General features: G+C 40.1%; 1 protein-coding gene across 10 annotated transcripts in view; it reads right to left on the bottom strand.

The window, feature by feature from the left end:
- The window catches only part of RHOBTB1 (Rho related BTB domain containing 1), a 131,666-nt gene that overhangs the window by 28,365 nt on the left and 90,064 nt on the right, over positions 1–13,237 (bottom strand). For 8 of the 10 annotated variants that reach the window (XM_055352046.2, XM_055352048.2, XM_031015433.3 and 5 more), the window contains one exon: positions 13,119–13,222. The exons of 1 other annotated variant lie outside the window; for it this stretch is intronic. In XM_055352046.2, coding sequence (XP_055208021.1) covers positions 13,119–13,222 — 104 coding nt within the window. Of the gene's footprint in view, positions 1–881; positions 939–13,118; positions 13,223–13,237 lie in introns of those variants that run through there. One more of the 10 variants, XM_055352052.2, reaches the window with a different exon arrangement.

Genomic DNA, 13,237 nt, shown 5'->3' with positions numbered 1-13,237 from the left:
CCTCCCGGGTTCAAGCAACTCTCCTGCCTCAGCCACCCGAGTAGCTGGGATTACAGGCGCATGACCATGCCTGGCTAATTTTTTGTATTTTTAGTAGAGATGGGGTTTCACCATGTTGGCCAGGCTGGTCTTGAACTCCTGACCTTGTGATCTTCCCACCTCGGCTTCACAAAGAGCTGGGATTACAGGCATGAGCCACCGCGCCTGGCCGCTAATAATTATATTTACCCAAGTTCTGCTTGAAGTATCTCCTTTCAATGTACATTTGTACAAATTCTTTTGTTCCGTGGTAGGATCCCACCTCTTTATATGTCATCATTGACTATTATTACTTATTTTTTTAGGAGAGACTCCCCATATCCAGTATATGGACAGACATTGTGGTCACATTTTAATGGGCTTCTTTTCTTTGTCACTGTGCATGAGTCCCCCTCTGGCAAAGACTCAAGTAGGAGTGTCTGACCTTCTTCAGGGCTTCAAGCTTCTTTTTCCCTGCTGGTAACTGAGGTAGGTTCTTTACAGAAACATTTTCAAAACCATTCATGTCGACAACATATCTTTCATGCATATAGTCTGACAGGGCTATGCAAACAGACAGATCAAAACAGCACAAAACAGCTGGGAGCATGGCAGAGAAAAAGGAATGTGTAACACGTGGCTTTGGAAAATTTTAGTAGGGGAGCAGCCCAGTGTGTATGAGATGCAGAGGGAGTTGTCAGTGATGGTGCACATAACCACCAGGAGATGAATGGCCGTGTAAGCTCATACTCATGGAGGATGGAGAGGCCTGTAGGGGAGCGCCTGGCAGGGGATCTGGGGATAGCAGGGCAGAACCATGCAGTGCCCTGGATGTGAGCAGAGAAATCAAGTTAATACTTTACCAATAGCGTGAGGCTTCTTAAGTACAGATGTTATGTGGGGAAAACTGTCAAAACATCCTGAAATATATCCAGATTTGTGAGTGATTAGCTTGTGCAACTATTTTTTTCCAAGCCCGTATCTGCATGTTTAGTAGGAAGCAATATTTTAAACCAGTCTTCCACCACCCTCTGAAAGTGGGGCCAAAGCAATGCATGCTCTTAAGTGCAGGGAAGTCACATCAACATCCCAGCAATGCCACCAAACCCTAAGGTAGATAATATTGAAAGCAATGGCAAAAACCGCAATTACGTTTGCACCAACCTAATACTTGAGTCTTAGAAATGGTTGGTTCTACCATCATAGTACAAATATCATAGGGGGCCATGGCCTTGCCAAAGAAGGTTGTGGGTTATCATCCAATGAAATCAGGCCATTTTCCACTCAAAATCTCATTTTCTATACTTGGCAAATCATATTCCCGTTAGTTTATTCTTACACCTCACATAATCATCAGAAGTTGAATGCATGTGAAATTGCGTGAAGCACAAATAATTTATTAAAAGAAACAGCTTAAACAGTCTTACTTAACTCCTGGTCAACGAATGCAGGAGGCACTGAAGTAAAGAAGGCTTGCTAAACAGACAAAGGTGAAATTGTGGTAATAAACTCTCTTTCAACTCCATCTGGAGTTCACATTCCTCTTTGGCATTCCCTGAAGCTAAATGACTGAGGAACTTCCTTCCTATACTTTTCATGTTTTCTTCTGAGGGCAAGTTGCACGCATAAGAAAACTTCAGTGTCAGCTACTGCGCTATATGGGAGGTCTCTGGGATTAACCTCCCTGACTCTTCTGAGACCAAACTGGGTAAACCAGCACGATCATTTGACCACGATGACAAAAGCACTCTACCCAGCCTCCTTGGCAACTCTCTTTGAATCAGTAAAGGTATCAGGAATGGTCAAGTCACTTATCCAGTATTATTCATCAACCATCTAATCATTTCTTGCAGAAATAGTAACTGAGAACCTACTGTGTACCAGGCATTCTTCTAGACATTGGGGATAGAGTGATTAGTAAAAGACACAAACTGCTGTCCTTGTCACACTTGATCTCATTATGTTCACATTCTAGTGAAGACAGACAATAAAGAAGAAAAATATTAAAAACAGGTAGTTCTAAGTGCCAATTAGAAAATAAAGCAGGGAAAGGGGACAGAGATATTGGGAAGCAAAAATTGCTGTTGAAAATGAGGTGGCTAGGGAGGGCCTCGCTGAGAAGGTGACATTTCCAGAAGCCCTCGGGGAAGGGAGGGAATCAGTATGCCAGTATCTGCGGGAAGAACCTAGCAGAAGAGGAAACAGAGCAAAGGCCCGAGGTAGGAGCCTGCCTGTGGTGCCCTCCTGGAGGAAGGGACCATGCCATTCTGCTGGAGCACAGTTGAGTGGGGAAACTGAAGTCTTTGAGCAGAACGTAGTGATATAATTTATGTTTGAACAGTGTCAGTCCATTGCTTTAATGAGAATGGACTAAATTGGTGGCAAGGTAAGAGTGGGAGAGGACTGGGAGGGTCAGCGGATAGGGAGAGAAAGGCAGGAAGAAGCAGAGGACCAGTTAAGAGGTAAGAATTCCGAGAGAGAGGATGGTGACTCTGCTGAGCCTAGGAGGGGTCCCCTACAGGTGGAAGTGGCTGCATTCTGTATACACACGCTGAAGGTATAGCCTGAGGACCAGATGTGTGACGTGAACCAAAAGAGTTCAGAATAATGATAAGCTTTTTCGTGAGCTATTTATTTTTGCTTCCCTGTTCCGGGAACTGACACCTTTAGTTCAGCATTGTTAACCCTGAATTGTAATGGTTTATGTAGCTGTCTTTTCCACCATCCTATGAGGTCATTTTCAGGGATTTTGTCTTGTTCCTATTGATTTCTCTCTCATTGTGCACACACAGTGTAAGGAAACAGGCCCTCAATTAATTTTTATTAAATTAAAAGGCCTTATGGATATCAGAAAGTAAAACCTGCATATACAAATGTGTCTGCAGACTCAAAGTCTAAAAGAGATGAATTTAGGCTTAAAGTAAGTCAGAGAATCACTTGGAACTTTAATAAAGAATGAAAATATAATGTGAGCCATTACAGTTCTTCAGACTGTTAATGCTGAAAGACTGCCATGTAATACCTCTGGTATACGGCAGAGGTTAACCGGTTAATCTCTATATATTTTAATTATTTGAATTTCTCTAAAAAATCTCTTTACCCCATGTAATTGGATAATTTCATAACATCAGAATAATAATGCATTAATAATTTCTTCCAGGAATTAGATTATCTCCAGAAGCAAAGGAAATGTAAAGAAATGGACAGGTTACTTTCAGGATTAATTCCAGGTAAGTTACAACAGAATTAAGGCTTAAGAAAGCCCTCTATCGCACAGACCATCTTGCTTTTTAAAAAACACACAAAACAAACAAGCAAATCACTAAAAGCATAGTCAAGATGATAAATTGAAAAAAGAATTCACTAATGTGCTTTCTGTGTCTGCAATTCAGAACTTCCTCCTTCTGACTTATTCTCTCTAGGCTGAGGGCAGAGGCATTTTTGGGGGAGAATAAAGTGGTGGACTAATTTTGAAAGTCTAATCATGGCCAATATTAGAAATTACTGGTATAATTGTTGTTAAGATTCACTAAGGAAAATATCAGTGAAAGTGTTCTATAAACCATTAAGTGCCAATTATTATCAGACAAATATAATTATGGTTTCAAAAATCACTAAGAGTGTATCTTGTATGTTGACTTTAATAAGAATGGCAGAACACTTTTATCAACAGATCCTTTCCTTTTGGATTACCAGCTGTGTCCTTATTGATATGGAATAGCTGAAAGATAGGTAACAGAATTATCCACTGAAGATATGGAGAATTATTTAACAGTCTCTTTCTTTTCACCACCTACTTTGAAAGGAAAAACTGTATGGGCTGGAATATATTTCTTCATCAGAAAGTTCCAGTATAAACACATCACAAACTGATGTTTTCTTTTCTTCTTTCATCATGAAAAGTCAACACACTTAGTTGTATTTGACCAACTTGTCAAGCTTCCTGTTATTAAGCAGTAATAGAAAAAAAGCAAAAGGAACGCAGAACATAAGACATTAATGTACTGAACAATGCATATATTCCTTATTCTCTTTGCCCATTGCAGTGGCCTCATTAATCGCACTCCTGTGGACTCTCTTGGGCCCATCAATGCTTTTCTGGGCTGAGCCACAAAGAACCCAGCCATGTGACTGGTGCTTGGGCAGCAGCCAAAATCCTTCCTGGCCCTGGCACACGGGTGAGCCCCAGGCATCAATCAAGCCCTGTTGCTATCTCATTTGGCACTCCGCTTTCCAAGGACAATTTCATCCTGGGGACAAGGCTGGGTCAGGCATAGGAATCCCAGCTCTTCTGTTTTTCCCTTCTGGGTAGAATACAAGATGTATTTATGTATTAAGTTTATGTCTGAGTACATCCCACTGAATTGTAAGATGTACCAGAGCGGGAAGGACAGTGTGGGACAGCAGGCTGAGGGTGGCACAGAGAATGGTACATGTATTTTCTGTGCGCCAGATGATTCAGCTTCACTGCAATTCTATGCTTGAGTTCTTTAGTACAGAATCCCTAAACTTCCACCACAGATTTAATTTTTTGAATTATTTGTATGCATGTAGTCTAACATGTATCTGTTTGTTTTGGATGATCACATAACAGCAATAATCTACCTTTAATTGTTCTACTTAATGCTCTCATCTTTAGGCAAATGGATTAAAAAATGTTTCTCTATATAATTATTCTTAAAAATTATTCTTATAAAGATCTTGAAAATGATACCCAGAGGAGAAATAACCTATAATTGGAAAAGCGTTATTATTCATACAAGTAATTCACTGTTTAAGAATACTCATTCACGAAAGGCATTACCAAAAAAATTTACAAGTCCAAAAACTTGGGGAAAACAAGAGAGGATTTGAGGGTGTGGCTGAGTGTGACTCTCTGCTTTTTCTCCTGGGGGCAGCTGATCTTTCCGTTTGCTAATTCACTAAGGAGAGGCTAAGCACCAGTGTTTTCCATCTTCCTCACCTGCAGGTTGATCCATCACTTGTTATTCTTATTATAAAAGGGCATATATAAAATTCAACTTAGTAAAATAATTTGGCATTTGTTATAAGACTATTTCCTTGTCTATGCCTTAGAAGATCCTGGAACACATGAGAGATTTGTCAACTCATTCAACTAACATTGATCAAGCTCCTACAAGACACCAGGCCACGTATCGGGGACAGAGAATAGAAAGACAAAATCTCTGTCCTAAATATACTAGGATAATAGGATAAGGGGAATGGGAGAAAATTAAGGAGCCAATTTTCCCGCAATACAGTTATTGCTACAATAGAGATTTGCAAAGCTGTCCTATGGGAACATAAGGAGAGACACCTCACCTGGATTCCGAAGGTGACAGAGAGGGTGGGAAGAGTGCAGAGAGGAATTCTAGGAGTACGTGAACACTTGTTCTAGTTCTTAGCATATGAGTAGTGATTAGCTAGCTTGAGAATAGGTGGGATAGGGGCCTAAATTCTAACATAATGCATGTTTGTGGGCCTGGAGGGTACAAAGGGCACAGAACTGCAAATACTTTGTTATGTCTGGACCAAGACAGGAGGCTGGGAAGGCAGGCTGGGATTCAATCCAGAGAAACAAATAAGAATGGAGTCTCATGCCCATGAGTCTAGTAACCAACCCCAGTGAGAGGACGCACTTGATCACTCAACTCGGCACCCAATTTCCAGTCAGAGTGACTGGGTACAAAATGGAGCTCACATGCATGCTGCCAGAGATTACCACCATGTTCACCAGTTCCAGAACAAACCAGCTACAAAAGACAAAATTGTTACTATTTGATGAAGAAACGGAAAACTCTCACAGAATGTGGTGTTCTCTATTTGGCTATCACAGGGTATCTGGTGAAACGTTTCTTGTTAGAAAAAGATATAAACATAACCACAGGCTGAGAAACAGGCCCCTGGGTCAGACTATGAGCCACTGAGGCAGGAGGGTTCTATCTCTGAGAAAAGGGAACCAGCATGATTTTGTGTGACAGTATGACAGTGTCCCATCGTTAGTTTCAGGGTTATATTCAGCTATTAAGGATCTGGTTCCGTTTTTTTAAGTTCACATAGTGATTTACGTTTTCAACGAGACTAACTTAAAGTTCCATAAATAATTAAAACATATATAGTCTAACACGCAAACCTTTCTTCATATATCATAGACTACTTTGTCCATAAGGATATTTCTTTTCTTTTCTTTTCTTTTGAGACAGGGTCTTGCTCTGTTTCCCAGGCTATAGTACAGTTGTGCAGTCCTAGCTCACTGCAGCCACCACCTCCCACACTCAGGTGATTCTCCCGCCTCAACCTCCCGAGTAGCCACCACACCTGGCTAATTTTTTGTATTTTTTTTTTTTTTTTTTTTTTTTTTTAGTAGAGATGGGGCTACACCATGTTGGCCAGGCTGATCTCAAACACCTGGTCTCAAGTGATCCACCTGCCTCAGCCTCCCAGAGTGCTGGGATTATAGGTGTGAGCCATTGCACCTGGCCTATTTCTCTTCTTAAAGAATTTTTATTGAGATATAATGGAAATATACCAAATTTGCATATTTATTGTTTAATTTGATTAATTTTGACATATGTATTCCCCATGAACCATCAACATGATCAAAATGGCAAACATTTCCATCACCCCTAAAATTTCCTTGTGTTCCTTTGTGATCCATCCCTCCCCTCCATCCTCTTCTCTAGGAAACCAGTGATCTACTTTCTGTCACTATAGATTAGATTGCATTTTCTAGGATGTTACAGAAATGGAATCACACAGTATGTGCTCTTTTTTGCTTGGCGTCCCTTACTCAGAAGCTCTCTCTCTAATCGTCAAAAATTCTTCCCTTCTGGCTGAGGTTTGGTAACGAGTATCAGAAAATTCCAGGACGGTGTTTACCAAAGTGGGGCCAGAGGACCATCTGCCTCAGAGTCTTCTAGGTACTGGCTAAAATTGGCTGATTCACCTCTTCCAGAACTCTTACATCCGAATGACTGCTCTGTTCAAATAGGGGAGCTAACAGTTTTAACCTAACCTCTTAGGGAACAACTATTTCTATCTCTTGGTTCAAATTGCTGCTTTTCTTTCATGCCTTTCTACTTTTTTCTATAACCTGAGCAATTTTTAGTTCTTTTTGTTACAGCAGCACACTGAACTGAATGTCTTTAAGACACAACCAGTAATAATTTTCCAAGACCTCTTGGTACCATATATTTAAAAGTGTGGTTTGGATTACTTTTCCATAAAAAGCACATGCATTACTAACTTTCTTCCCTTAGTTACTTTGCTATCTATTTATAAAGTCTGCCATTAGGGCCAGTACTTGAGTGAAGAAAATGAAGCACTTCTTCAAGTGCAAAATGTAAGAGGGTACCAAAAAAACTTCAGTGATCCAGATAATACTTAAAAAAAAAAAAAAAAAATTCAGGCTGGGCATGGTAGCTCACACCTGTAATCCCAGCACTTTAGGAAGCCAAGGCAGGCAGATCACAAGGTCAGGAGTTCGAGACCACCCTGGCCAACATAGTGAAACCCCAGCTGTACTAAAAATACAAAAAATTAGCTGGGTGTGGTGGTGGGCACCTGTAATCCTAGCTACTTGGGAGGCTGAGGCAGGAGAATCACTTGAACCTGGGAGACGTAGGTTCAGCAAGCCAAGATCGCGCCACTGCACACCAGCCTGGGCAATAGTGAGAGACTCTTTCTCAAAAAAAAAAAAAAAAATTCAAATTAAGGCAAAAAAATCCATGGTGGACAAAGTATCAAAATTTTAAATAAAGTCAGCATGAGTAACAGTGCCATATTGTGTCTGAGGCAGAAGGAAAAAAAAAAAAACAAAATAGCAATTGTGATCCTGTCTTTTTAAGATTATTATTATTTATATTTTATGCCCAAAGCGAGTGACTCCCTCAGTATGCCTTAGTCCTGGCCCTGGTCCACCTCCTGGTCCACTTGAAGTTTCACTGTGCAACGGGCTGCTTGCCATCCTAACATCATCATTACAATGTTATTTCTGGCCCAGGCTTTAGAATGTGCTATGAACATTAAGAGCTAACTCAAAATGCTCTATCTAGACACACTCACTGATCCTTACTTTTTCCCTTGCCATAAAACACAAGCACAACAAATCTCAGGCAAAGATACAAACACCAGTCACCACAGTCCTGAATTTTTTAAAGGGCCTCAACTGTGCATTGAGAATGGGGTGTGTTCATTCATGTCTGATTACAGGTAACTTCAACATGAAACTAGACATACAGAAACCATAGCTCTGATTAATGTTATCATTTAAAACATGTACTTTACTTCTCATAGGAACCAACAACGTTTGAGAAAAATCAGTGTGTAAGAATAAACTATATAATAAATGGGTTCTAACTGGACTCAAAATAAGCCCAGAAATTGCTGGGTATAAGGGCAAGTACAGTGGTTCTGAATGTTTTAGTTAAATGATTTGGGGAAAACATGCCAAGATTCCCATTCACTCTCAGAAGGTTTGCTTGGATGTATCATTTTTACTGAAAGCAAAAGGACTCATGCTCAGCTACTTAATGGATGCATATAAAGAATCAAGTTATTTGCTGTGGAATAAAGAATTTAAGAGAAACACTGGAATATCAGAGCTTGTAATAGATGGTGAGTGCTGGTCTTCAGGTTCCACACAGTACTGTGTAAGATTCAGACTGTACCAGGAGGAAATTTCAAGTAATTTTGTCATCCATCATCAACACAAACTACAACAACATGGTGGATGGGGAAGATATGGGCTTTGGAGTCAGACAGATTCAAGAGGAAAGTCCAGCTGCACTCTGTCCTGGCTGTCTGACCTTGGCTCTTTTTTGTGCCTGTTTCTCCAACTGTGAAATCAGCCTATTTTGCAGGCTCGCCACAAGAATGAAGCAGTACAGGACACATAGCACAGGCCTGGTGCATGGGGCACCCTGATTAAACTGTAGTTGTTATCACTGTCAGCAACATAGGCTTTATTCAGTGTCTGAAGTTTCTCTGACCTGCAGACAGATCAACGAAGGAAATTTTCTAGGGGAAAAAAACCCAATAGAATCTGCAATTATTTACCTATGTGTCACTAGACAAAAGGGACTGATATGGTTTGGCTGTGTCCCCACCCAAATCTCGAATTGTAGCTCCCATGATTCTCACATGTCGTGGGAGGGACCCAGTGGGAGGTAACTGAATCTTGAGGGCAGGTCTTTCTCATGCTGTTCTCATGACAGTGAATAAGTATCATGAGATCTGGTGGTTTCATAAAGGACGGTTCCCCTGCACATGCTCTCTCTCTTGCCTGCCACCATGTAAGATGTGACTTTGCTCCTCCTTTGCCTTCTGCCATGATTGTGAGGCCTCCCCGGCCACACAGAACTGTGAGTCCATTAAACCTCTTTTTCTTTATAAATTACCTAGTCTCAAATACATCTTTATTACCAGTGTAAGAACTGACTAATACAGGGACTGAAGGGCCAGATTCCTGATAAAGGCAGAGCCCATCCTGTTTGTCTATATTTTCAGTGCTAAGTCCCTAAATGTGGACATTTCATTTTTATAAGAGCTCCAGGAGACAACTCTTGAGTTGAGCGACATCCCTTTAAGAAGAGGCGCTTTCCTTGCCAAAAAAGAGCAGCTGATCAAAGTCATGGTTACTATGTACGGTTTTGTTCCTGACATTTTAAAAGATCCAGAAAAGAGCTTCAAAAGTTCATCCAAAAGTGGATATAAAGTAGGTGGTGGAAAAAAGGCCATAAGAGAGCTGGAGTTATTCACTCCAGAGAAGAGAGGGTCGACAGATTTCAAAGTGCAGAGCGTTACAACACTCATGCTACTCTGTTTCCTTCATCTCCATGGAATAGAAGGGCTCCTATCAATACTTTTTTTTGGATAGATGGATGATTTCCCTTCCTGAAGACATGGGGTCAACCAGATGACCTTTTGAAATCTCTTCTAGTTCCAATCTTTGCACAAATCCAAAAGAGCAAATAGAAATCCAGCTCACCAATGTAGGGTCCCAGTAGGTTGAGGTAGCTTGGCACAGTGGAAAGAGTGAGAGCCAGGAGTCAGGCAGAGTGGCTTTGAATCTGCCTCTGAGACTCACTTGTTGGGCAAATTTATGGTAGTAAAAGAACTCAACCTTTTACTCAATGGTAGCACCAAGATCATCTCTGCCTCCTACAGTTCCTGAAAGGATTAACTAATGTTGGCAAAGCACCTAATGTGTTGACTGGCACAGAGTAGGCTTTTGAAAAATTGGAGCTTTTATTCTAATTGGCAAAAAAATGGGTAGAATAGTTCCATTTAAATCATAAGAGAGCAACAACACTGTGGTTATACCACATCAGGAACATTGCAAATTCAAGTTGGCCAACTGCCTACCACTGACAACTCCTCATCCCACAGAATCCTCTCTGCAAACTAGAGCTTGTCCATGCCAAAGAATGTTTGAGGGGCAACTTATTAACTACCTTTTGCTATGAAGCAGAAGAAACCGAAGGCAAGGTCTAAAACATGTTGGTTTAAATCTGGCTTCTCTCACTGTCACCACAAGAATCAAATTAATTATTTTAAAAAGGTTTCAAATACATTTTCAAGAATAGGGAATGTATTTCACATGCCTCAAAGTTTATGTCTGAGTACATCCCACTGAATTGTAATTCTCACTAAGTACAGTAAAAATGTCAGTCACAAAACAGGTTTGCAAACCAAACAAGTTTTGCAAAAACAAAAAAGGTTTGTAAAAGCTATAATTATGATTCCTCTCCTTCATGAATGATATAAAGGTAAAACTTGAAGTCATTAAGAAATTAAACAGCTCTCTCAGAGCCGGGAAATGTACTGGTCAGGGACCTATAGTGAATAAAAAACTCCTACTTCTCTCAGTTTTTTCCATAAAAATGTAACTTTTTGGCATTACGTCAATGGGATATTACATATTTAGCATTTACAGAAAGATGCTGGAGTGCAAAAGATAGGAGCTCTGGTTTTTATTCTTTAACTAGAGGTGGGGTCTGTGTCAGGACGCCTGGACGCTGTGAGGAATTGGAAAAGGCAGAGGAAATACAAGGTACAAACATGCACACAAAGCAAGGCCCTAAGGAGAACGTGGCCAGAAACACGGGAGTGTTCCTGAAGCCCCTCTATGTTGCTCAGAGAATCAAACTTGGCTTGGGGGAGCACTTCCTGTTTCTATCAAAGGGATAATGGGTTACAGTTGACAGAACCAAATGTTACAGACAAGGGAGCAGAACAATGCACTTTGAACCGATGGAGTCACAGGAAAGAGCAGCTTATTTTTGTTGGGAGGGAACACACACGCAGGTATGGCATGTTGTATTGTAAAATGACTCCAGCTATGTCAGAGAGCTGGACGGGGCCCAGTGTGGATCTACGAAGGCCATCGTGCCATTAAACAAACGCTATGCAGGAATCTCACAAGATAATGTAGCAGCCCTTTTATTACCACCACACCAGCTTTAAGCTGAGGGGTCATGTTAAATTTCATTGTTTGAAATGAATACATTTCATTGTTGTTGTTTTCTCTTTTTTTTCTGTTATTTTTTCACAGGTATTGACAAATGCATAAATTTCTAGTGGCAACAAACCACTGAGCTGTTGAAATAGTCTCTAGATTCTAAACCCAAATATTTCCATTAACTCATCATCAGGCTCATCATTTTCATGACACTGTTTTAGAAGTGGGGGTATAAAAAAGTCCTTTGAAATCTACTGTATTTATCCTTACACTGCCTAAAGTCATCAAATCAAGCTTCCTCAAAACCATAGGTGTTACAAACCTGACTGCCCAGCAGTTACAAGCAGGTTCATTTATAATTGTTATTTTTACATGTAGAACAATTGGACAAAAGAAAAAAAGCAAAATGGCACCTAAGATAACAATCAAGAACATTATAGAAAGAAAAAAAAATCCAGGAAATTCAAGGAAAAGAAAACTATCTATGATGTAGGATATTAAGTTCAAAAGTCCTTGTTACCAAGGGGACATTAAAATCGTGTTTTGCTTCCATAACTCTCTGAGTCCCCTTGAAAGAAAGTGGTCTAAGTCACAGATTCTTTCAGTGTGTGAAATAATTCCTGGGAATAGGGCAAACTCTTTCAGCAGTTTATTCATTATTTTAGGCCACTTAGATAAATGACAATAAAAGTCTGTTCAGAGAGCTACTGGCTTGGAGAAATAGAAGAATCTTCAGAAATGCTTATCTCAATACCAAGGAGTAATTCATGTGCTTGGAGTACCTAACTAATGAAATCCTGTAAGGTGACATGATGTTTGATGTTAAGAAGAGACAACAAGGCCATGATATCTACGTTCTACACTTAAAATGAAATGTGTTCATTTATAATTAAGTGGTACAAAAAAAAGTCTCCATTAATCCAGAATTTAACAGCTATAACCCATTCATTGAGAGAGACGTTAAGTTATGGTGGCAAGGAGAGGTTGCTAATATTTTAAGGCACTTTGACCATGCTCCTACCCATATTAATGTCCTTCTAGAGGAGTTTTCCCATTACTAGATTTTTTTCTCCTTTTTTAAAAAATAAACATTAGTGTTTCTGTTCATTTTGGAAATATATCTTGCGAAGGACTTTGGAGATATTTTTCTTTCTTTTTAAAAATGATCTTCTAATAAAAATAATAGACTTTTCAGATAACACAAAATCCAAAGCAAATAACATTAGACTCTGCCAATATGGTCATGAAAAGACCAAACAGTCTTTCTGAAGTAGGGTGACCAAGTGCCAAAATAACTTAAAACATTCTAACAGAAGGCAAGTGAAGTGTTACTCAGAGAACCAGCAATCAAAGCAGCCCGCAGTTGGAGGGTATTACAGAATCCTAATCTAGCAAACCTTCCAGCTTGACCACTGGTTGTTTTCAACACAGTACTTCCTCATTGGCAGGGCACGCTTCTTTTCTTGACATCAGGAAACAATACCATTTTTTTTTTTCTTTTCCTTTTCTTAGACACAGTGCAGAACCCAGCACATTTCAAGGCCATATGATGTGGTTTTTGTTGATTTGTAAACCAGCTGCTGGTTTTGAAAAGGAAATTGCATTCAAGCTCAACCACGCTGTACTAGTCTTGGTTTACCTGCCATATGCAAAGCGTCTGTCTTTGTGATGATCACCAAAAGTATCCCAAAGCCTGAGAGAAACACTCACTTCATCAACAACATCCCGAGAACGCTCCAAGACCTGCAGGAGAGAGAG

This window comes from Gorilla gorilla, chromosome 8 (assembly GCF_029281585.2).
Source record: "Gorilla gorilla gorilla isolate KB3781 chromosome 8, NHGRI_mGorGor1-v2.1_pri, whole genome shotgun sequence".
Classification (NCBI taxonomy): Eukaryota; Metazoa; Chordata; class Mammalia; order Primates; family Hominidae; genus Gorilla; species Gorilla gorilla.
This window is presented reverse-complemented; position numbering and strand designations above follow the sequence as displayed.